We start from the raw sequence: 21,720 nt of genomic DNA, 5'->3' as shown, positions 1-21,720 counted from the left end.
AATAAATAAAATTTATTATATTTTTATTTCTTTCTTGCCAACCAAACATAGCCATAAGTGACAGAGTATACCCAGCAAAACAAAGATGGGATTCCGCAGAAGAATTTCGGCAGCAGAAAGTTGGAAATTTTGAAACTGAAGTTGTGGAAAAATGAAGCTCAAGGTCTATGGCGATCGCATGTCCCAACCAACCCGTGCCGTTATCATCTTCTGCAAGTATTTCTTCCACTCTCCTTCATCACTTATCTATTTCCTCCTCAATCTCCCACCTTGTCTTCTTTTTCCATCTGGGAAGCAAGATTCTTGTTGTGGGTTGCAATTTTCTGCTATATCTACGATAATCTAATTGGTTTTGATTCCTTTCTTTTGTATATTTTTTGGGGCCATTTGGAGATAAGGAAGTGTGAATCCACAGTTTAATTTTGTGTGTGTTTTGCTCGGTGATATTTCCAGATTCTCTAATGATAGTGTGTTACTTGGAACCTCAAATTCTTTTAATTATGAATTGGTGCAATAGGGTTAATGGAATCGACTTTGAGGAGGTTAGAATGGACATATCGAAACGTCAGCATCTATCTCCAGAATTCGCAGGTTCGTAAACTCTCGTTTTCTGTATCTGTTTCTTCTAATTTAGCTTCTCTCTGTATTTTCTCCTGTGTTTGATTTTTTTCTTTCTCGAAGTTATATCCGTTTCGCAACCTCTCTTTAGACCTTTACCTTTTCCCGACTCAGAAACTCAGATTGCTATTGAGCATCTATTCTCGTCATTTCTGAATTTGGCTTGCTGTATGGATTTAAAAGTGAACCAGTTTTGTTGTCAAGCAACAGTGACAACATGAGTTCTTAAATGCTGTTGAGGTGTCCATAACCATTTATGCATCTCAATCTGCAGTTCTGTTAGTTTCTGTTTATACTTGGACTGTTTATTCATCTTAAGCTTCATAATTCAGCCTGAAGACAATGAAATGAAATTTGGCTTCCTCGACATTTTAATAATATCAAAAGGAATGCATTCAGAAAGAGACGATATAATTTGAAGAAAAATGCATAATATCAGAATGGTGTAACAAATGAATGTTCAAGCACAGGTGAGATTTGATGTATCAAATTTAAAGCCTGAAGGTTGGCCAAAACAAAGATTTATCTTTAATACTAGCACTTGCTTGTGAGTGAATCATTGTATATGACTAAGCCAAGTTTTCTTTACTACTAAGACAATCATTAAAGAGTAAAAGCAGGATTAATTTTAATCTGAATAGCACCTTTATTTTGTCCGCTAGGTAGAGACCTCAAACTTGAGAGGTCAAGCTCCAGATCAACACTTACAGAAGATATGGTACAGTGGTCTTCTCCTGTGCTGGTTTTAGTCACAACACCATATGCGATGACTTCATGCAAGGTCTATTGCACTTGGTCTAGAGCTCCATTACTCCAAATGATGCTTTAAATTTTTGTAGCCTGAGTGACCATTTAACTGCTTTGACCAATCTTAGGATCCTTATTTGTGCATTATTGCTAAGACTTACATGGTTGTGCAAAACATTAATGATCTCAAGTGGAATTGAAAAACTGTTCTCAGTTAATGAATTTGAAGTATTTCAGGAATTGTTTCATTTTGAATTACCATTTTTTAAAATTCACAAATTCCAAGTTTGGGCTTGCTTTTCGTGCAAATATACTTGCCTAAGTACTTCATCGATATAATTTCTTCAAAGTCTGAAGTCTCTTCATCTTTGCGCATTATTGAATCCATATTTTATTATAAACAAACTTATGTAAGAATGTCCAGAAACTGCATTTGAGGTAAGAGTCCCTATGTATCTTCCAGTATCATAAGAAGGGGTCCTTTTGGTTTCATGAATAAGTTTACACATGCCTGCACGCTTTTAACTGTGTGTATGGTGGTGGTGGTGCATTTTCAGAAATTAATCCCATGAAACAAGTTCCAGCAATTGTTGATGGAAGATTTAAGCTGTTTGAGAGGTATTTCTGATTTCTCTTTGATCACTTCTCATCTTCCAGACATGGTTGACTATTGGATGAAATAAGCATATGTCATTTGATTTGAGTAGAGCTTTTTATTTCCTTAAGGTTTAATTGGTAGTTTTATGTGTAACTTCATAATGCAATCTGAAAATCCAGGATTATGCATCTCAGTTGCAACTTGCAAGCAGGCCCAATCATCAAATCCGTGATCACATCTAAATAAAACAAACTACTTCATTGTTGAGGGAAGAAATCTGACTAACAGAAAAAAAGGGGGGGGGAAGGGGGTGGAATCTTTAGGAGGAAGAAAAGAAGTTAGGTTTGGGATACTAATCCTGTACATACAGCTCTTTAGCACCATACTCTTAAATTAAAACTCATATTCTTAATCAAATCGTCTCTAATCATTGAATCATAGAAGGACTCCTAACGACACTCATACACTAAATAAAGTACGTGAACTCGAAACAAAACTCCTTACTTTTCTTTTGGGCGTAAATATCTAACTATTTTGGTATCTTAATCTAACTTAACCACTCAATGTAACTCCTAACCCTTGTATTGATTTTGTCCCCCCAATTTGTGGATTTGAATTAAATCCATTACTATGAAAGTGACAGGATTAAAGACCAAACCTATAATTAATTACCCAAAGGTCAACTCCAGCCGGGTTGGATTGCCACAGGCACCTTATGAGCTTCCTAAGATTGCGTATAGGCCTCCATACAGGATAAATGTCTAATGCAAATGTAGCAGTTCCTCCAATATTGAGAAAAACTTATCCCACTGTTTTGTTGAAAGTCAGAAATAATAGCATACCAGTGGGAGCTTGTTGTTCCTAATGTGCTCCTTGAACAAATCTGAAAATATGAAGTTTCAATATTGCATCTTTGCATTGAAATATATGAGAAATATCAAGTTCAATAATGACATTTATTTTATAGTAGAGTCTATTATTGCCTCCCCCACAATAACCATCTTATCTCACTTGACCATTAGTTGTCCCCATCAGAATAGTCTTCCTCTTGCCCTTTTGGCTCTTCTTGTGATTTCATTGTTGATGCCACTTTGACCTGTTTTAAAAAGTTAACACATTGCAACCTCTTCAAAGCAAGGTTTTAACATACATACGTTTGCTTTTGGATCATGAACGCCTTGTTGGACTTCTATCATAGATTTAATTTTCAGTTCCTATTGAAATTTCTGGTTTTCCATGAGTTTTTGCATTTGTTTTCGGAAATTTCAAGGTTCATACACTGAAATTTTCTACTGGCAACATTTTCTTCGTATGCCACTAGTCACTATTGAATGACCTGTTGTCTGTGATGAAGCTTTGAATAGAGGGTTTTAATAGCCTGTATGTTTGTTTTGGTGGGATCTCAAATCTCAATCAACATATAGTTACCGATTTCTGTTTGTTCCCATTTTACTTTCCTTGATAATTTCTTTAAATTTCTTTGAGTGACCAACTAATTTTTTTTTAATCTTTTACAGTCATGCCATTCTGCGCTACCTTGCTTGTGCTTTCCCAGGAGTTGCAGATCATTGGTAAGTGGAAGGGACCTTCTGTGCAAACATATATCCTGTTGCAATGGTTTCCCATTATTCTGTTCTAGTTATTCACAAACAGGTGATCTTTTATATAATCAACACTGTTTATCGAGAAGATTGCCACTTTAAACCTTTTTATATGCCTTTTTAGGTACCCAGCTGATCTTTTTGCAAGAGCAAAAATTGATTCGGTCTTGGATTGGCATCATTCGAATTTACGCCGTGGTGCAGGTTCAGTGAATTCAACACCTAAAGTGCTCTCCCGTTGTTGATTTATGGCAGAGAACATTGGGTTAACGTCTGTTGCCTGTCTACAATTTTATGAGAATAGTCTTGAGTTTTGAAGCACTGCATCTTTTCAGAGAATCAACATAAAATATTCCAAAGACTTGGAAAGTCTCATCATTGACTAACCATTCTTGTTTAGTAGATGAGCTATGATTGAACTCATGGATTATTATGAGGCTTAAATAATTATGTTCAAAGACGTACACTTCAATGGTGCTAAATTTCCAATTTGGTATGCATTATCTTGTTATGTTTGATTTCTAATGACTAATTCTGAATGCCAAATATCAGCGAGTTCTGCTCGTTGTGCAATTAAAATTCATGTGTTAATGTTTTACCAATAAAATTGCTTCAAAGTTCTCATGTTGGTTGGCTAGCCTAGATGTTTTTTTTCTAGACATAACCATTGACTTATTTGGCAAATTTTGGGAGTAGAATCAGGGCAGGTGAATGTATAGATCTCCTATTTCCTCCTTGCTTTGGCATTCCCCATTACTGTGCCATCCTTTTTGTTTCATCTGCCTAGATGCTATATTTTATCAGGTCAGCAACAAAATGGATGTAGGAACATATTACACCTCTTTAGTTGGGACTTGGACCGTACATTATTTTTCTCTGCTGGGATTGCTAATATTCTGTTTTCTTTGATTTTCTATTTTATATGAGGGACCTGGTTTTAATTAAAATAAAAAAAATAAAAAAAAAAAAAAAAAAAAAAAAAAAAAAAAAGAAGAAGCTGAGTCTGACTGCAGGATGCCTATACCCAGTCCTAGGGAAGAGCCTCCCTTGTCATTGGTTTGTCAGGAATAAGCATGAGGAACATGCTACTGACAAACTGCAGATCATTTTGATATATTTGCTACTGTTTAGGTTTCATCTTTTGAAATCTCTTTTCCTTATTGACCTTGCAGCTACAACTTGAACGTCTATACTCAAGTTAGCATTACCCATAAATGAGATAAGAATCCTGTTTTGCCATTAAACTCTGTCCAATGCCTTGTACATTTAGGATACAAGGTGGCAAGAAGCCAAGAACCATGGACTGAATCATTAAGGTCAGAATTGTTAATATGTCTGTATACTGTAGTTATTTTTTCAAGTATCAGATTCCATCTATTATTTAGTCTTTCTTTTTGCATGGTCATGCACATTTTTGCTATCATCTAACATCTTTTCAAATTTTTTCCACAAATGTTGATTGAGTTTTACATAGATATATTTTTCTTACTCAGTGCTACTCGTCTCCTTGCAGCAACTCTTGTTTTCAATACTGTTCTAGCACCTGCATTAGGTCGTCCATTGGACCCACAAGCAGCTGCTGAAGCTGAGAAAACGTTGACCTCATCCTTATCAAAAATTGAATCGATTTGGCTTAAAAGGAATGGGAAGTTCCTACTGGGAAGCTTTCGACCATCTATTGCAGATCTTAGCCTTGTTTGTGAAATTATGCAATTGGAGGTAACACCTTTATACCCGTTGAACCAGAACCAAATCTCCCCCCCCCCCGGCCGGGCGGCAGCAGGGCCTTCTATATATATAGTGTGTGTATTCAATTTGGCTTAAAAGGAATGGGAAGTTCCTACTGGGAAGCTTTCAACCATCTATTGCAGATCTTAGCCTTGTTTGTGAAATTATGCAATTGGAGGTAGCACCCTTATACCCCTTGAACCAAATCCCCCCCCCCCCCGTGGGTGGCAGCAGGGCCTTCTATATATAAATAGTAGTGTGTGTGTGTGCGTGAGATAGGGAGAAAAGATCTTACTTCATATATACTGCTTTTTGGACATCATTCAGTTCAATTGTAGAGGTTTGCACCATTTGGGCATGGGATGATCTGAGAACTTCAGACAAATTATTTTCTCATAATATTTCTTTGTCTAATTGTTTCAAGATCTTGTCTTGCTACATGATTCTCATTTTTTGTGCCTATTGTGAACTTCATTTTCTCCTGCTTTTCTATGGTTATGTAATACTGTTTTAAGGCCAACCTAAACCATTCAAGTATGATTTACTTAAATTGGACTTTCTATTTGATTTAGATTGGCTGGGTTGGGGATACTTGGTCTGTTGGTCATGATAGTCTTGTTTAAAATTTTATAAGCTGAATATAACTCAAAATACCTTTCTTTCTGTCAATATAGACCAATGTACATATCGTACTCTATTCCACTTGTTTCAAAGATTCAGCTGGGAAAAACTAAAAACTTGTGCTGTGTAGGGATATTCATGCCAAGATTCTCCTCAAGTTAAAATTGGCAGGCAAATTAGTCCTTTATGTAGGCCAGATCTTCTTGTAAACTTGGCAAATCATGGTTTGTAAACCTTGTATCATGTCCTGTGAGTTACTGATTAGTCTGATCATATGATCAGATCCATCCAGAAAGTTGTTCTCTTCCAACAAAAAAAAGGGGGTTTGTCCAGAGGTTTGGCACCAGTTAATTATCATAGTAGTAGGATAAGCATGGTTCTTTTGGTATATTGTCATTGACTCTAGACGATGGGTATCTACTGATTGTCCAGATTAGAGTGCCAGAACCAAAAGGAGGTCATAGTGGCAATCAACTGTCATATTGTCCAATCATGGATTATGATGTTTGTCTGCCCATGCAATATAGTACAAGATCAATGCCATATAAATTTCAAGTTTGCTAAAGTAGAGGAGCACCTATACAATGTAGATGGACAATGAGCCTCGTACAGACTTTCAAATCTTGATCCTTCTGTTTCAGGTCTTGGGAGACAAGCATGTCAACCGAATATTAGGCCCCCACAAGAAAGTTTTGCAATGGATCGAGGATACGAGAAATGCTACAAGTCCTCATTTTGATGAAGCACAAAATATCTTATTCAAAGCTAAAGCCAGGTTTCAGAAGAACTCAGGTGGATTAAACAATGAGACTCAATCAAGCATAAAGGCGATGTTGCAGTCCAAGATGTGAAACTTGTAGCGATAAATTTATTTCTGAGTGAGATGTGCAGGTCAAATTTTTTGATCTGTCAAATAATGCTTGAATATGATATCATGGATGTTACCCTAATAATTGGTGATAGCCACTCAAGTAGCTGTTACCTTTTGGTTACTTGTAAAATTGGAGTCTGAATTCATGAGCTTAGAGCTGCTGCTCACTCTTTTACCAGGCTGTTGGAACTTTTCAGGTTTATGACTCAAGACAATGTTCCTTTAAATTATGAAGATACTCTGTTTAAGCAATACTTTATAGAGCTTTCCTGGTCCATTTTTCATGAAAAGAAGGGATTGGAAGTCTTATTGTGGTGAATAAGAACCAAGACAGTCTCTCATCTTTCTCTTCATTTTCAAGGGAAAAGACTTACTTGGGCGTCTACAACCTTGGCCATTAGAGACAGATGAAGCAGAATTGGTAGGAACCCGTGGAGGCAGGTCACCGTCAATGCTGTATTTCAAAAATGCATCATGATCAGTAGTTTCTCTCTCTTCTCTCCTGATGATATTCATGTCAATTTTGCTATTATTGTTATTTTTTCTCCCCTTGGGTATGAAAGCTTTCGCCCAACATTAAAGAGGAAGACCTACACTGGCAGAGTTCACGCCAAATCAATGGGCTCACGTGACGAAGCGCAACACAATTTATGCATTGAGGATAAGGCAGGAGAGAGGGACAGAGAGAGAAAATATCCACTAAACGTTATTAATTGTTTGATCGATATCGTATTGGTATTCTTCAGGGAAGAGTGATTCGATCCGGGGACCGATGTGGCGAATCCGATACTCGTGCCGGCATTCCAATCAGACGATCCTGACGTCAGGAGAACGAGGAGAAACAACCATGAACCCATGATGGATCCAGCTTCCAAGTATCGGAACTGAAAAGATTTCCTTTCCTTTGGTGCGAAGCCAACTTAGTAACGGGGTTTCTCTTCTCAAGCCAAGAACAATTATCATGAAGTCACGTGATTTCATGAGAGATGAAAAAATGGGATTGGTTCCACGTTGTCTTCCTACGCGATGATTCTACTTTGACCAAACTGTCCCATGGGAAATTGCCACGTTTGTTAGATGTGGGGACCATTCGTGAACCGTAGTTTGTCAGCTTCTGATTCTTTGTGTTTTCTTTGGTAATCAGTTTCTGATCATCGAAACCGAACCACGAGGATCCCATGATCCTTCCTGCCCTGTCCTACGCTCCCCAACCTGGATTTACGGGTCACACAGGCTTGAGTTCTATTTTGGGAAAAGCAAAATAGTAATATAGAAAGAAAGAAAAAAAAGGAAGGTGGTGGTTGAACGCCCGTTCACCTATGCGTATATCAAACCTGCCTTTCCCGTTTCTAACCTTCCTCTTTTCTTTTCCTCTTTTTTGGAGAAAGTGTTTTCCATTTCACACTTTCACTTTCACTATCAGCTAACTAGTTCCATAATTAGTATGTAAATTATTAAAAAAATAATAAAAAGTAAATCTTATTAAATTGATCCATTGAATCTCGTCTGCATGGACATGCAACAGTTTTCGATTTGAAGGAATATAAAAAAGAAGGAGAAGAGTTTTTTGGCCTTTTTATGAATCACTCCTCAACCGGTTCCCGTATTAAAAGTCTTCATTGGCTTAATTGGAAAAAAAGCTTCATCTATTACTCCAATTACCAAACTACCCTCCTCTTCTTTCCACTTTGCCATAGCTTTATCCGCTAGAACACCTCATTAGCTCTATAGTTGTCATTAGAAAAGGCTCAAAAATCTTGCACCATATCCACTTTATACAAGATATTCATCCCTATATTAGAATAAACGAGACACCAATTAACCATGGAATTCACATATAGTTGTGGTAGTTGAATATGAGGTCAACACCTACATCGGTGACATACTCAGTTAAATGAAAGATCAGGGCCAAAATGGAAGATCCAACAAATGTCCAACCTTAGGTTACTTTATATAAACCTTCCACCTACCTCAATCAATGGTAACTAAAATCAATTGACGACCACTCTTGCACATTCATGTTTTCCCTTTGGCTCTACAACTCTTCAATCCTAAGCCCTAATCCACCATCTAGTGGAAATACTATTCCATTCATTATTAGACTTGATCGTCAAGTGGGACTACTAAACCACCATAGTCAGTCTACTCTCACTAGTTATTTTTATGAACAAGTGTTGAATCAATCCCAAAAGTTCAACCTAGGTTCACTTGCAGGATCAACTTTGGATGTAACAATTGCCATAATTATGATTGTGTATGACAAAAGGAGAGAACTCTCTTGCAATGCCTTGAATATTATACAATGTAGACTCAAATGTAATGCATCTGTATTTGTCTTGTCATATGTGCACATGAATATCCAAAAAAAGGATCATATATAACACCCTTCAAAACTGAAGGGTACATGTCACTATTTATTTACACTTAATAGTATATCTTACATGTATTATAAAACAGAAACAGAGAAGACCGAATATACTTTCTTCATTGATAGATCATATTAGTAGTTCTGGCCAAAAAAAAAGATCATATCACTAGTAAACATCATTTGCTTCAAAATCTTGAACAAAGCCATAAAACCTCAATGTAAAGAAACTCTGATATGTCTCTTTCCTAACTTTTTTTTCATTGGGTAAAATATATCTATTTATTATTTAATCACATTTTCCTAATTTTTCTACCCTAAAAAAAGAAGGAAAAAAAAAAAGGAATGGCATTTCTGTGATTTGAGATAAAAATAAGGCGAAACTAGTCAACAATTCCCAGTTTCTCCGCTTCTCCCCATTTAAATAAAAATTAATAAAATGAGATGGAAAGTTTTATTGCTCTCTACGGATGGGCATGGCCGCTACAGCCCATAGGAAACTCGAGTCTCCTTCTCTGTATGTGTGTGACAGTGTGAGTGGATGCTGCGTACCATCCAAGAAGCATTTATAAGATTCAATTTTTTGTTTTTCTTCTCTGAAATGGATCCATCTTCCCAGGCCCTGGGACCAAAAATCGATGACTTCTCGTCTTTTACTTCCCATTAGCACTACTGTTACAGGTTCCATGCATCGTTTCTTGAGCCTGCCTGAAATCACTGCCTCAAGCTGAGATCTGAAGTGAGATTTCGGAAATGGAGATCTACTCAGGGGAAAACATGGGAGTTCCTCTCCAATAGTAACCTGCTGTCTCTTCTGGTGCTTTACTATTAAGCTCTTAGAAGCCGAGGTTGGGAGGTAATAATTTACGCATTTATGAATTTTAATGATATTTTCGAGTGCTTTTATTTTCTTCCGTTCTTCTGTGGTGTCGTTACCGTTTTCAGAAATGAAAGATGAGATTTTGTCCGTTTTGCTTCGAGTCAAATCTGCAATGTCGTCTTAGCTGTAGCTTTCCTCGGACAGAAGAAGACCATCGATTGTAACCTGTGTATCTTCGTAGAAAAGACTTTGAAACTCCTCCTTTAGTTGTCCTCTGTTGTAAAACACCTGGAACTTGAAAAGCTACTTGCTTTGTTTCAATACCTTCCGTATAATTCTTGAAGAATGGTTTGATACTGGTGAAGTTCCTTGCTTCTTTTTATTTCTGATCCTGTCGTCATGGAGATTTTTCAGAGGTTGTTGAAAGGCTCTTTTTTTCTTCTTTTTTTTTCGTTTTGATTTTTAAATTCCTAGCATACTTTCGACCTTGTATTAAGAATGTCACTCATTTGGATTCCTAGTTTCTCTTTTGGTAGTTTTTAAAATGGACGTGGGGATGTTATTTGGAAGAGGTCAAATGTGTTCGTATGCTTTCTCATGATTTAATTAGAAAAAATGGTTTTTGTGAAATTTATGCTAATATCTGGTCAATCTTTACTGTGTTCAAGATATAATAACCCTTAAAGTTGGGATTTGTTTGTACCGGAAAAAAGAAAAGAAAAGAAAGAGATTTGGGATCTGTTTACTTTCTGGATCTCGGCTGTAAAATTTGTTGACTTTTAGAATTCAGTACCTGATCTTTTAGTCCTGAAGACTGGATCAACTTTTTTATCTCAATGATTTCCACTCTCGAAGGGACGGAACCTAAATTATTCTGACGTTTTTGTCTATTTTAAACCTGAAACGACGAATTCTTAATGTTCAGTCTTCTAAAATCTGTTGCCGCTGTTTTTGATCTGAGTTATCTGTGACCATTTTTTTCGTTGAAAGATTTTTAGACTATAATAATCATTCTTAACTTGAATTCTTCTTGAAGTTCAATGATGTGACCACTTTGTTCTGCATTTCTGAGTGGAAGTTCCACGTAAGAATTCACCTTGCTACTGTATGGTTAATAATTTTTACTTCATTCACTGTATCCTCCCACTCTACTGCTACCCTTACGGTCACAGACTCTTTCCCTCTCATCAATGCAAGTGAATGTCTAGCTGCCGCTTCTCATTTGTTATTTGTTCATCCTGACAGTTTATTAGGGGGGAAATTACAAATCATTTCTTTTTTGTCTTTTAAATTCTTTGAAATCCTCTCCTTTCTTTAATCAAATATGAACTGATTATTCCTCAAAGCTGCATCTTACTCTTATTCTATAACTTCTCTTGCATATGAATTATGATGAGATGGAACTCCTAAAATTTGTTTACTAATTGTCTACCATACTTACAAGAAAATAAGCTTTTATTGGCCCACTGTTTTCCTATATGTTGTCAAGTTAGTATAGTAATGATGGATATCAGAGTGTAAATAACTGTATGTTTCAGTTAGAAACTGAAATCTTCACTAGAATATCTCCTTGTAACTGCTGATCGTTCATGATAAAGTACTTCTTCATTTGAATATTTAGATGACTGAATTATTTCTATGGGCTAAGATTCTCAATCTCCCTGCTATTTCAGGTAATCCATTCCCTTCTGTGGGTGCATCAAAGAAACCTTGAGTTTAGAAGCAAGTATTATTTTCGTTGTTGGAGCTTGATAAAGGTGAGGTAATTAAGTATACAACATCCTCCCAAGTTTTTAGTAAATGTAAAGGTGGTATAATTCCTTTTTTCCTACAGTTTTTATTCTATTTTATGCTACTCTCCAGATATTTTGTGTATTTCTAAAATACCACAGTAAAACTGTAGTTAAATCTTGAGATGACACAAAAATGCAGGTGCATTCTTTGGATTCTTTTTTGAATTAATGTATTTCTCCCTGTAGATTGAAAACTGGTTAATTTCTCACAAGCTTGATTGCATCTTGAAAGCAGAATCATTGAGTCCTCAGAGAGCTTCCATAATGGATGGCACTTTGAGGTCACTCGCTCTTGGAAGAGTCATAAATATTGTTTGGTTGTCTCCACATTACAGTTTTGGATATTGTTTTCTGCCCCTGTATTGTGAAAACAAGTTTTTTTATTAGGCTTTTAGGCATTGATGCTGTCGAGACTCTAGTCTAGACTTTGAAATAGTAAGGTTTCCAAGTGGGTGGTATCATCACTACTTGTGTTGGTTACTTCATGATTCATGACATAATTTTTAGCATTTTCAATGTTTGGAATCTTGTTACACTTCCACTAGCTTTATGGATATTTTGTTAGTCTAGGGAGGTTTTTGGTGGTGCCCTGCTGCCTACTATTGATGGACCATTCACCCAAATAATAACATTGAGGGATCAAGACCAAGGAGAATTTAGTTGGTATTAGTCTACAATGGAGCCGGCCCATACTTGGATCAGCCAGACTTAAACAACTTAATTGATGTTTATGATACTTTCCATTGCCATCTATAATTCCCTTTTAAGTAATTGGAGATACCTGCTGTGCTGAATTCTATTTTATTTGACACTTTATTAACACATGAGGTATCAAGTAAAGGGGATTTGTAAAGTTGTTATCGGCAAACTTTTTTTTCGTATGTAGATAAATTTACATATTATAAAAACTTCCTTAAGTTCTCACAGAATGTCAAGTAGGCCTTAAAATTGTTAGGTTGGGAAAATTCTGCCAGATCTTTGAGCTATAAGATTATATTACAGTTTTAACTCTTTAAGCTCTGTGTGTATTTCTTTCATAAATTTATCGTAATTTTTTTGACATTATTCAGGTATGTACCCTGTCCTAAATCTCAGTTGTGAAATTGTATTACAATGAAAGCTACTCCCCATCTCATTTCCTAGTGGAACAAAGAGGAAACATATTGCACAGGGTCACGGCAATCACACATCCATCACAATCAACACAGCCATGATAATGAGATCTCATAACCAGTCTGATAGCAGATAGGACTGTCATGACAGCCTAGGACTGGAGCTGGAATTTCCGGATTCTGCAGTCAATTGTAGCTGGGAATTTTCCAGATTCTTCAGTCCAACTACACCCCTCCAGCCCACAAAAAAAATGATTCATAGTCTGCCCCGCTCCAACTTTTATAGTGCATTCGCTATAAACCTAATTGTTACCCTGCTTCATAGCAAGTCCTTGTTATATCTTGCAAATTTACCTTATTTTTTATAGTTAACTTGTCGAACTTGATTATGCATCAGCTGTTTAGCTTCTTTGTGTATAATTTTCACCCAACTCAGTTGTTGTTAATTTGTATATTCTTTGATCTACTTAATGAACACAACACTATTATTGGGTTTCTAGATGTGCTCAGTGCATGCTCAGAGTTTGACTCTTTTTAATAACCAGTTTATTCATCAATAATTTTATATTAACTGTTTCTCAATATTATGTGTGTCCTAATGCCAATAATGATTATATTTTATCTGAACCAATTACTTTGAATACAAATTTTTTCTTTCTCCTTTCTATTTTGCATTCGACATCTTTGGAAAGCTACCCTTTTGTATCCCATTGTTATCTTCTTTCCAGGTACTGGTGATCCTTTGTTAACCTTATTTGGTTCATCAAAATTCTTTTCTGACAGACCTACCAACTGCATATAGGAAAATCCCAGCCATGATGAGCAACCTCAAGATAGGGGTGGAGGTGGTGAGTGCTCACAACCTCATGCCTAAAGATGGTGAGGGTTCAGCCAGTTCTTTTGTAGAGCTCTGTTTTGACGGCCAGAAGTTCCGCACCACTGTGAAGGAAAAAGATCTTAACCCTGTTTGGAACGAAAGCTTTTATTTCAATGTCACTGACCCGACCAATCTCCATAACCTTACACTTGATGTCAATGTCTACAATAACAACAAAGCCATCCACTCAAGGTCTTTCCTTGGAAGGGTCTGTGTTACTGGTACGTCATTTGTACCCTGCTCTGATGCTGTTGTCTTGCACTACCCTCTAGAAAAGCGTGGCATTTTCTCACGTGTTAAAGGTGAGCTAGGCTTGAAAGTCTATGTCACCGATGACCCATCTATAAAATCCTCAAATCCTGTTGAATCCTCTACAAATGCTGACTCACGATTGTCCCAACCTCGCATGCAACAAGCTCCAAATCCAATCTCTAATGAGAAAGCTGAGGCTAGGCATACCTTCCATCATCTTCCTAAAGTGCATCACCATCACCAACATTCTTCAACAACAGAGTCCCAACAATCAGTAAAATATTCTGCTGATGTGATGAAAGCAGAGCCACAACCACCAAAAATTGTTCGTATGTACTCAAATTCATCAGTCCAACCGGTTGACTATGCACTGAAGGAGACTAGTCCAGTCCTTGGAGGGGGACAAATTGTTGGGGGCCGGATAATACGTGCAGAAAAACCTTCCAGCACTTATGACCTAGTAGAACAGATGCAGTTCCTTTTTGTCCGAGTTGTCAAAGCCCATGAACTTCCTTCCATGGACATTTCTGGTGGTCTTGACCCATATGTAGAGGTTAGGGTCGGGAATTACAAGGGAGTCACAAAACACTTCGAGAAAAACCAAAGCCCTGAATGGAATGAGGTTTTTGCCTTTGCAAGAGATCGAATGCAATCATCTGTGCTTGAAGTTGTGATCAAAGACAAGGATTTGCTCAAAGATGACTTTGTTGGCGTGGTTAGATTTGATCTTAATGAGGTGCCTACACGAGTCCCACCAGATAGTCCACTTGCTCCACAGTGGTACCGGCTGGAGGACAAGAAAGGGGACAAGACAAAAGGTGAGCTGATGCTTGCTGTTTGGATGGGTACCCAAGCAGATGAAGCATTTCCTGATGCATGGCATTCTGATGCTGCCACCCCTGTTGATAGCTCTGCTTCTGCTTCTATAAACATACGGTCTAAGGTATACCATGCACCAAGGTTGTGGTATGTACGTGTCAATGTCATTGAGGCACAGGATTTGGTCCCAACCGAGAAGAATCGTTTCCCTGAAGTTTATGTCAGAGTACAGATTGGTAACCAGGTCTTGAAAACAAAGCCTGTCCAGGCCCGAACAATGAGCCCCCTCTGGAATGAGGATCTACTGTTTGTTGCTGCAGAACCCTTTGAGGACCATTTGATTCTTTCTGTTGAAGATCGTGTTGGACCTAGCAAAGATGAGATCCTTGGGAGGGCTATTATTCCCTTGAATTCTATCGATAGACGCGCTGATGACCGGTTGATCCACACTCGCTGGTTCAACCTTGAAAGGCCAGTTGCGGTTGATGTGGATCAGTTGAAGAAGGAGAAGTTCTCCAGTCGGCTCCACCTCCGTGTCTGTCTTGATGGTGGTTACCATGTTCTTGATGAGTCAACACACTACAGCAGTGACCTTCGGCCCACTGCAAAGCAACTGTGGAAGCCTTCAATTGGTGTTCTAGAACTTGGTATTTTGAATGCTGAGGGAATCCACCCAATGAAAACACGTGATGGCAAAGGCACGTCAGACACGTATTGTGTTGCAAAATATGGTCAGAAATGGGTGCGTTCACGAACCATTGTCAACAGCCTAAGTCCGAAGTACAATGAGCAATACACTTGGGAGGTATATGATCCAGCTACAGTTCTTACTGTAGGTGTATTTGATAATGGCCAGCTAGGGGAGAAGGGAACAAATGGTAACAGGGACACAAAGATTGGGAAGGTACGGATACGTATCTCAACGCTCGAGACTGGTCGTGTTTATACACACTCTTACCCATTGCTAGTCCTACATCCTTCTGGTGTTAAGAAGATGGGAGAGCTGCATTTGGCTATACGGTTTTCATGCACATCATTGGTGAACATGCTGTACATATATTCACGCCCATTGTTGCCCAAGATGCACTACGTACGGCCGTTAACAGTGATGCAGCTTGATATGTTGCGTCACCAGGCTGTGAGCATTGTTGCAGCGAGGCTAAGCAGGGCAGAGCCCCCTCTTCGGAAGGAGGTGGTTGAGTACATGTCTGATGTGGATTCACACCTCTGGAGCATGCGGCGCAGCAAAGCTAACTTCTTCCGTTTAATGTCAGTGTTCTCAGGTTTGTTTGCAGTTGGCAAATGGTTTGGGGACGTGTGCATGTGGAAGAACCCTGTGACCACGGTGCTTGTGCATGTTCTCTTTGTAATGCTTGTATGCTTTCCTGAGTTGATACTTCCAACAGTGTTCCTATATATGTTCTTGATTGGCATATGGAACTATCGATACCGGCCGCGGTATCCCCCTCACATGAATACAAGGATCTCTCATGCAGAGGCAGTGCACCCTGATGAGCTTGATGAAGAATTTGATACTTTTCCAACATCCCGCAATCCAGAGCTTGTACGAATGAGGTATGACAGGCTGAGAAGTGTGGCGGGGAGGATACAGACAGTAGTTGGGGATGTGGCAACCCAAGGGGAGCGAATCCAGGCACTATTGAGCTGGCGAGATCCTCGTGCCACAGCAATCTTTGTGATGTTCTGTCTCGTTGCTGCATTGGTGTTATATGTGACGCCTTTCCAGGTGGTGGCTGTTATTGCAGGATTTTACTTGATGAGGCACCCAAGGTTTCGTCATAGGTTGCCAGGAGTGCCAATCAACTTCTTCCGTCGGCTGCCCGCCAGGACAGATAGTATGTTGTAAATAGGCAATGGGTGTTTCCCTGGCGAATGGTCCTCATTCTGGGTATGTGGATCCTGCTCCTGTTGTTTCATTCTTCTATGTTTTAGGTGGTTAAGATTTCAAAGGTGTAGTACTATGCAGTAATGAATAATAGTTTCTATTGTAATTTATGTTCTCTGTACCTACCCAGTGGGTTAAAATTGTTGAAGTTGGACTCTTATCAAACAAGAGCACCCAGTTGGTATGTCTCTTTCTCATCCGGAATGTGAAATGACTCACCTAGCGTTCACAGGGTGTATAACAGAGAGGAAAAGATGCTTAGGCTGGAAGCAAACCCAGCATTTTCCCAATTCTATATTTCCTTGTTGCTATCTAGTAGTCGGACCCAAATTTTCTTCTTTCTAGGATTTCTGTAGGGGTTCATCTACTGATTCTTGAGACAATTATCTTGCGATAGCTGTTGCTGTAAAAACTGCTGCAGCAGAATGGTCATCTATTCCCTTGTATAAATGCCAGTTTCCTGACTTTTATGAGTTCCAGCTTTACAGAGGAGGGGGGGGGGGGGGGGGGTGCAGGAGTTTGGATCATGCCCCTGAAAATCTCTCTCTTCGTAGTATGGCCAAGCAAACGAAAGATGGGGTGTGGCGTAGTCTGTTGTCCAATAGAATTGCATAATCACTTTCTTTGACCAAATTAAAGCCTCTAATGACGAAAACTATATCAGCATCCTCATGATTAACATGGAGACGGTATGTGTCCGCATAAGTCTTACGTAGAATTACCCAATCAGGATCGGTTCCATATCTGCCTGAGGAGTCCACAGTGGATTTCGACAGTTCGAATTTAGACCTTGCTTCAGTCATGTGCATGTTACATCATGCTAAATAAATCGAGCAAGATCGAAATCTCGATTAAAATTTCGAATCGAGTGCCCAAAATTCAATTTCGCTCGAATTCCTCTCCGGTCGCAAGGCCCCCAGTTCTCGCAGTCACGGCTGCTAGTGTGTAGGCATGAATGACATGCGTTCAACAAAAAATCTAACACGTCTTTGTCTTGATTCGTAAAGGTGCCTATGTCAAGTCTTAAGTTTGCCGCAGGCTCTCAACCTTTAACTGTAGCAAACGATGTAGATCCACGTTTTCGCCTCAGTTTCTGCCACGTGTACACACTTGTAACCGGACACGTGGCTTAATTTCGTAACGCTGGCATATGGTAATAAGAAGGGTAATGTGAATGTTGTGATATTGTCTGCGAATCGTGATGCTCCGTCTTCCAAAGGCTCACATTTTGTTATGTGGAGGAAGTTTAGGCGTCTGTGCCGCCGCTGCTCCTTACTTTAATTTCACAAACCCACTCTCCTCCACTTCCAATCCCATCAGGTTATCCATCTTATCGTCTCCTTCCGTTTCGCCCTCTGTTCAAACAGGATATTTTTCTTCTTCTTCTTCTACCTTCTCTCCTGTGTTTTCTCATCCAAGATTTGTCAATTACACACTGAGATCGGCTTCTACCATGGCTAGCCAATCCACCGCGGAGCCAAAATCCGTTCATGATTTCACCGTCAAGGTTAGTCACTTCGATCTTGGGAATTGAGTTCATTTTTGTACTGCTCTGTTATACAGTTTGTGATCCTTCACTGCGTGTTTTAACAATTTAACCTAACAAGAGTCTTACAAGACTATTTCGATTTTATCCAGTTTTTTTCTCTGCCAAAAAAAAAACTAGACTTGCGCCTTTTCAGATTGTTTTCTGGAGAGTCTTACCTGTGGCTGATGCTAGGAAATTGAATATGATATCTCTAACTGTTGGCTTCGCTTGCTCTTGCAGGATGCTAGGGGAAACGATGTGGATCTTAGCATTTACAAGGGAAAGGTTCTATTGATTGTTAATGTTGCATCCCAATGGTGAACGAATTGTCATTTTTAACTTATCCCACTTATTAATTGTTACTTTGTTACTATACGTCATGTTTTCTTCTTCTTATTTTCCTTCAATTTGGTTGCTTTTCAGTGGTTTGACCAACTCAAACTACACAGAGCTTAGTGAATTGTATGAGAAATACAAGGATAAAGGTTAGGTTTTATTTATTTATTCTCTGGTTGAGTTCTGTTGACGGTTAATCTTTCTAATTGTGATATGAACCTTAGTTGAATTGTTTATTGGTTCCGCAGGCCTAGAAATACTGGCATTCCCATGCAATCAGTTTGGAGGGCAAGAGCCAGGCAGTAATGAACAGATCTTGGAGTTTGCCTGCACTCGCTTTAAAGCTGAGTATCCAATCTTTGACAAGGTAAGGGGAAAAATTAGTTGAAATTCAGACAGTGGTGGCTTGGCTATTCTGGAAAAAACAACTACGTTTCACGTTTGTAGTCCATTTGTTAATACGGAATATAAAAGAGATCCTGTCAGATTTCTTTCTTTCTTTATTATACTTCTGAGGTCCTTGGTAGGGTGAATTAGAAAACTAAAGCTCTTCTTGATCAATGAGAGCATACCCATTTGAATTTTTTTTGGTGGGTTGGGGTTGGGGGTGGGGGGAGGGAGTGTCAGAGTGTGTGCATTATTAGAGAAAGCTGCACCCAAAAGATTTTTCCATAACGATGCTTCAGATCAATGAATCTCAGTAGGCTTATCTTGCTTGTTTGTGTTGCACAAAACATACAGAACTAAGCCAGATATGAATGAAGACATGATACAATCTGGTCATAATCTTCATAGAGTTGATTGCACATTCTACTGAAACCTATAGATTAGTATGCTTTTTCGAATGTTTAAGTAATTTCTATCCTAATAGTTTGTCATCTAGGAGCTACGATCAGATATGCAAGCTTAAATAATAAATAATATTTGATTGGATAGTTAAGTCTGGCTGCATTACAACACTACTTTCTTGGGTGGTTCTATTTCTTTAGGTCTGTAGTCTCCAAAAGGAAACACCTCATGTATTTACCTTTCCCCGTTTATATTTATATACAAGCAGAAGAAGATATTAGAAACTCATTGACAGCAACATTTGTTTTGATATCTAAATTACTCTAGAACAGGCCAGAATCTCCACAAGTGCATAATTTTTCAGCCTTGGCCATACGTTTAGCTGCGCACAAGGGCGATAGATTGTTCTTGTGTCCTTCCAGTATGAGGGCCAGTATTTACTGATATTCCACTTTCACATAGGCTTCCCCACCTCGCTGATTTGCCCGCATGGCGTCACTAAACTTACATACTCCTATTTTTTTCCTCCTGATAATTGTTTTCCTCTTCTGAATGTGAACATGTATTAAGCTGTGTTGTTTAGATTCTTAATCTTTTCTTGTGCCCACTAACTTCCATCCCTTAGCAAATGGGGAAAATAGAAAGAACCCCTCTGTTTCTTTCCTGCTTGTCACTTTCAAAGTTAAGGGAAGAGTTATGAATGGCTTTCTTGCGAGGGGATTTTCTGATGCCTCCCAAGAGGAGAGTTATTGGGTCTGAGTTTACCAAGTCTTAAGATGTAAATCTATAGCCGATTACAGTAAACATATACAACCTCTTTTACTTCAGTTCCTGGTGGAAAGTGATAATTAACAGTATTGGTTAGATGGAAAGTTCTTTGAGCAACCACCTTTTGTGTTTATTTCAGGGGAGCAACAAAAGTCTATACCTGGGCAAATACAAATCATTTAGAGAAATTTAAGTATTTATTATTATTCTTTCTTGGTTTAGGTTGATGTCAATGGTGAGAAAACAGCTTCTATCTACAAGTTCTTGAAGTCAAGCAAAGGAAGTATATTTGGAGACAACATAAAATGGAACTTTGCAAAGTTCCTGGTTGACAAAGATGGAAATGTGGTCGACCGTTATGCGCCAACAACTTCTCCTCTTAGCATTGAGGTAAATTTTGAGCTACTTGTTTTGTTACAGTTTTAGTTCTGATTTGAATGGTTTAACCAACTTGTTATTTTTTTATAGCTAGTGCCTAAGACATGATCTAACAGATGTATTGACCTTTCATTCTTATAAATGTTTTGCAGAAAGATATAAAGAAGTTGCTGGGAGTCTCATAGGATCTGAACTGCAAAAGGATCTTATTTTATTTCCTTGTTTGAGTAAATAAAGAACTGCGAGTAAACATGATGCATTATACTTTCGAGATTGCAATTATGAGACTATGCTTTATTTTAATAAATGTACCTGATGATAGTTGGATCTAAAGATAAATGGTCATGGTTGGTATCTCTGGTATGTGGGAAACAAATCCCTATTGATATTCTGTGTGATTTAATGGCGATTGATACTTCGATTTAGATGAAGGTTTTGGGTTGAAGATGAAGTTAACCACCACCTTGCTTGACTATTGTTCCATTAGCTACACTGGGGTATAAGTAGTCTATATTTCGTCACTATATTGCTTCATTTTGGACCAATGCTGTCTTCATCTGCTCGTATAAAATGCCTAACTTATAGTGTTGATGGAGAGCCAGAGAGCTGTAGGGATATGGATCAGGACCTAAAAGACCGTTAAACTCTTAGCACTTGACTCGGCCCCATCAACGGTGCCTGAATTCCTTTGTCAATTGAGGATAGTGGCTTTCTCTTTTGGGTCCACAAACGAAGACCCTCAAGATTGCCACACTTCAGAAGAGTGAGATGTTTCTCTCTGTCAATCCATTTTCTGTGTGTCTTTCTCTCATCCTGTGATCAGGACCAAAACACTATTTTAGATATTGGTCGTTGCATACAAACTTAAGAAATAGAGTTTTTTTTTTTTTTTTCCTACTTAAGTTGGAACTAAATTCTTGTTTGTCACTTAAGTGGTTGCCAACATTTGTGTTTGAAAACCTATGAATTATGCAATATTACAAAATATCCAATGTTAATTTTCTGTACATTGGGGGTGAAAGGAAATATTTTATAAAAATTTTCTTTAATTTTTTCAAATTTATAAAAGAACTCCCTGGCAATGTCCAACCCACCCTTTACCTTTTGAGTCTTCTTCTTGAGGTCTTCACTGAATTGATGGGTCAGACTCCAAGTTGCTTAAAATTGAAGAGAGTTTTTTTTGTGAATTTAAA

The 21,720-nt window shown here is 38.3% G+C and overlaps 3 protein-coding genes across 7 annotated transcripts; all 3 read left to right on the top strand.

Annotated features, from left to right (window-relative positions):
- The first annotated feature begins 61 nt into the window (after positions 1-61).
- Positions 62-7,071, top strand: GSTT1 (glutathione S-transferase THETA 1). Its single transcript, XM_089158336.1, has 7 exons — positions 62-216; positions 518-591; positions 1,923-1,983; positions 3,481-3,534; positions 3,689-3,768; positions 5,078-5,283; positions 6,555-7,071. The coding sequence occupies exons 1-7, from the start codon at positions 152-154 to the stop codon at positions 6,762-6,764; spliced, it is 750 nt and encodes a 249-aa protein (XP_089014462.1). The 5' UTR covers positions 62-151; the 3' UTR covers positions 6,765-7,071.
- A 2,552-nt stretch (positions 7,072-9,623) lies between these two features.
- Positions 9,624-17,126, top strand: LOC149013867 (multiple C2 domain and transmembrane region protein 7-like). Of its 5 annotated transcripts, none has more exons than XM_089158643.1 (3): positions 9,624-10,005; positions 11,643-11,726; positions 13,677-17,126. In XM_089158643.1, exon 3 carries the CDS (start codon positions 13,690-13,692, stop codon positions 16,687-16,689), a length of 3,000 nt encoding a protein of 999 aa, XP_089014769.1. In that variant the 5' UTR covers positions 9,624-10,005; positions 11,643-11,726; positions 13,677-13,689; the 3' UTR covers positions 16,690-17,126. The 5 variants fall into 5 exon arrangements, with proteins under 5 accessions (XP_089014769.1, XP_089014770.1, XP_089014773.1 ...); XM_089158644.1 differs by having other exon boundaries at positions 13,658-17,126; XM_089158647.1 differs by having other exon boundaries at positions 13,603-17,126.
- Positions 17,127-17,903: 777 nt separating this feature from the next.
- LOC149013866 (putative phospholipid hydroperoxide glutathione peroxidase) lies at positions 17,904-21,036 on the top strand. Its single transcript, XM_089159451.1, has 6 exons — positions 17,904-18,235; positions 18,497-18,573; positions 18,680-18,741; positions 18,841-18,959; positions 20,372-20,539; positions 20,680-21,036. The coding sequence occupies exons 1-6, from the start codon at positions 17,930-17,932 to the stop codon at positions 20,710-20,712; spliced, it is 765 nt and encodes a 254-aa protein (XP_089015577.1). The 5' UTR covers positions 17,904-17,929; the 3' UTR covers positions 20,713-21,036.
- The last annotated feature ends 684 nt before the right edge of the window (positions 21,037-21,720 follow it).

The sequence above is a fragment of the Hakea prostrata genome, chromosome 6, assembly GCF_041222555.1.
Source record: "Hakea prostrata isolate BN-2017 chromosome 6, UWA_Hpros_2, whole genome shotgun sequence".
Lineage (NCBI taxonomy): Eukaryota > Viridiplantae > Streptophyta > Magnoliopsida > Proteales > Proteaceae > Hakea > Hakea prostrata.
The sequence above is the reverse complement of the archived record's forward strand: the minus strand, read 5'-3'. Positions and strand labels throughout refer to the sequence as shown.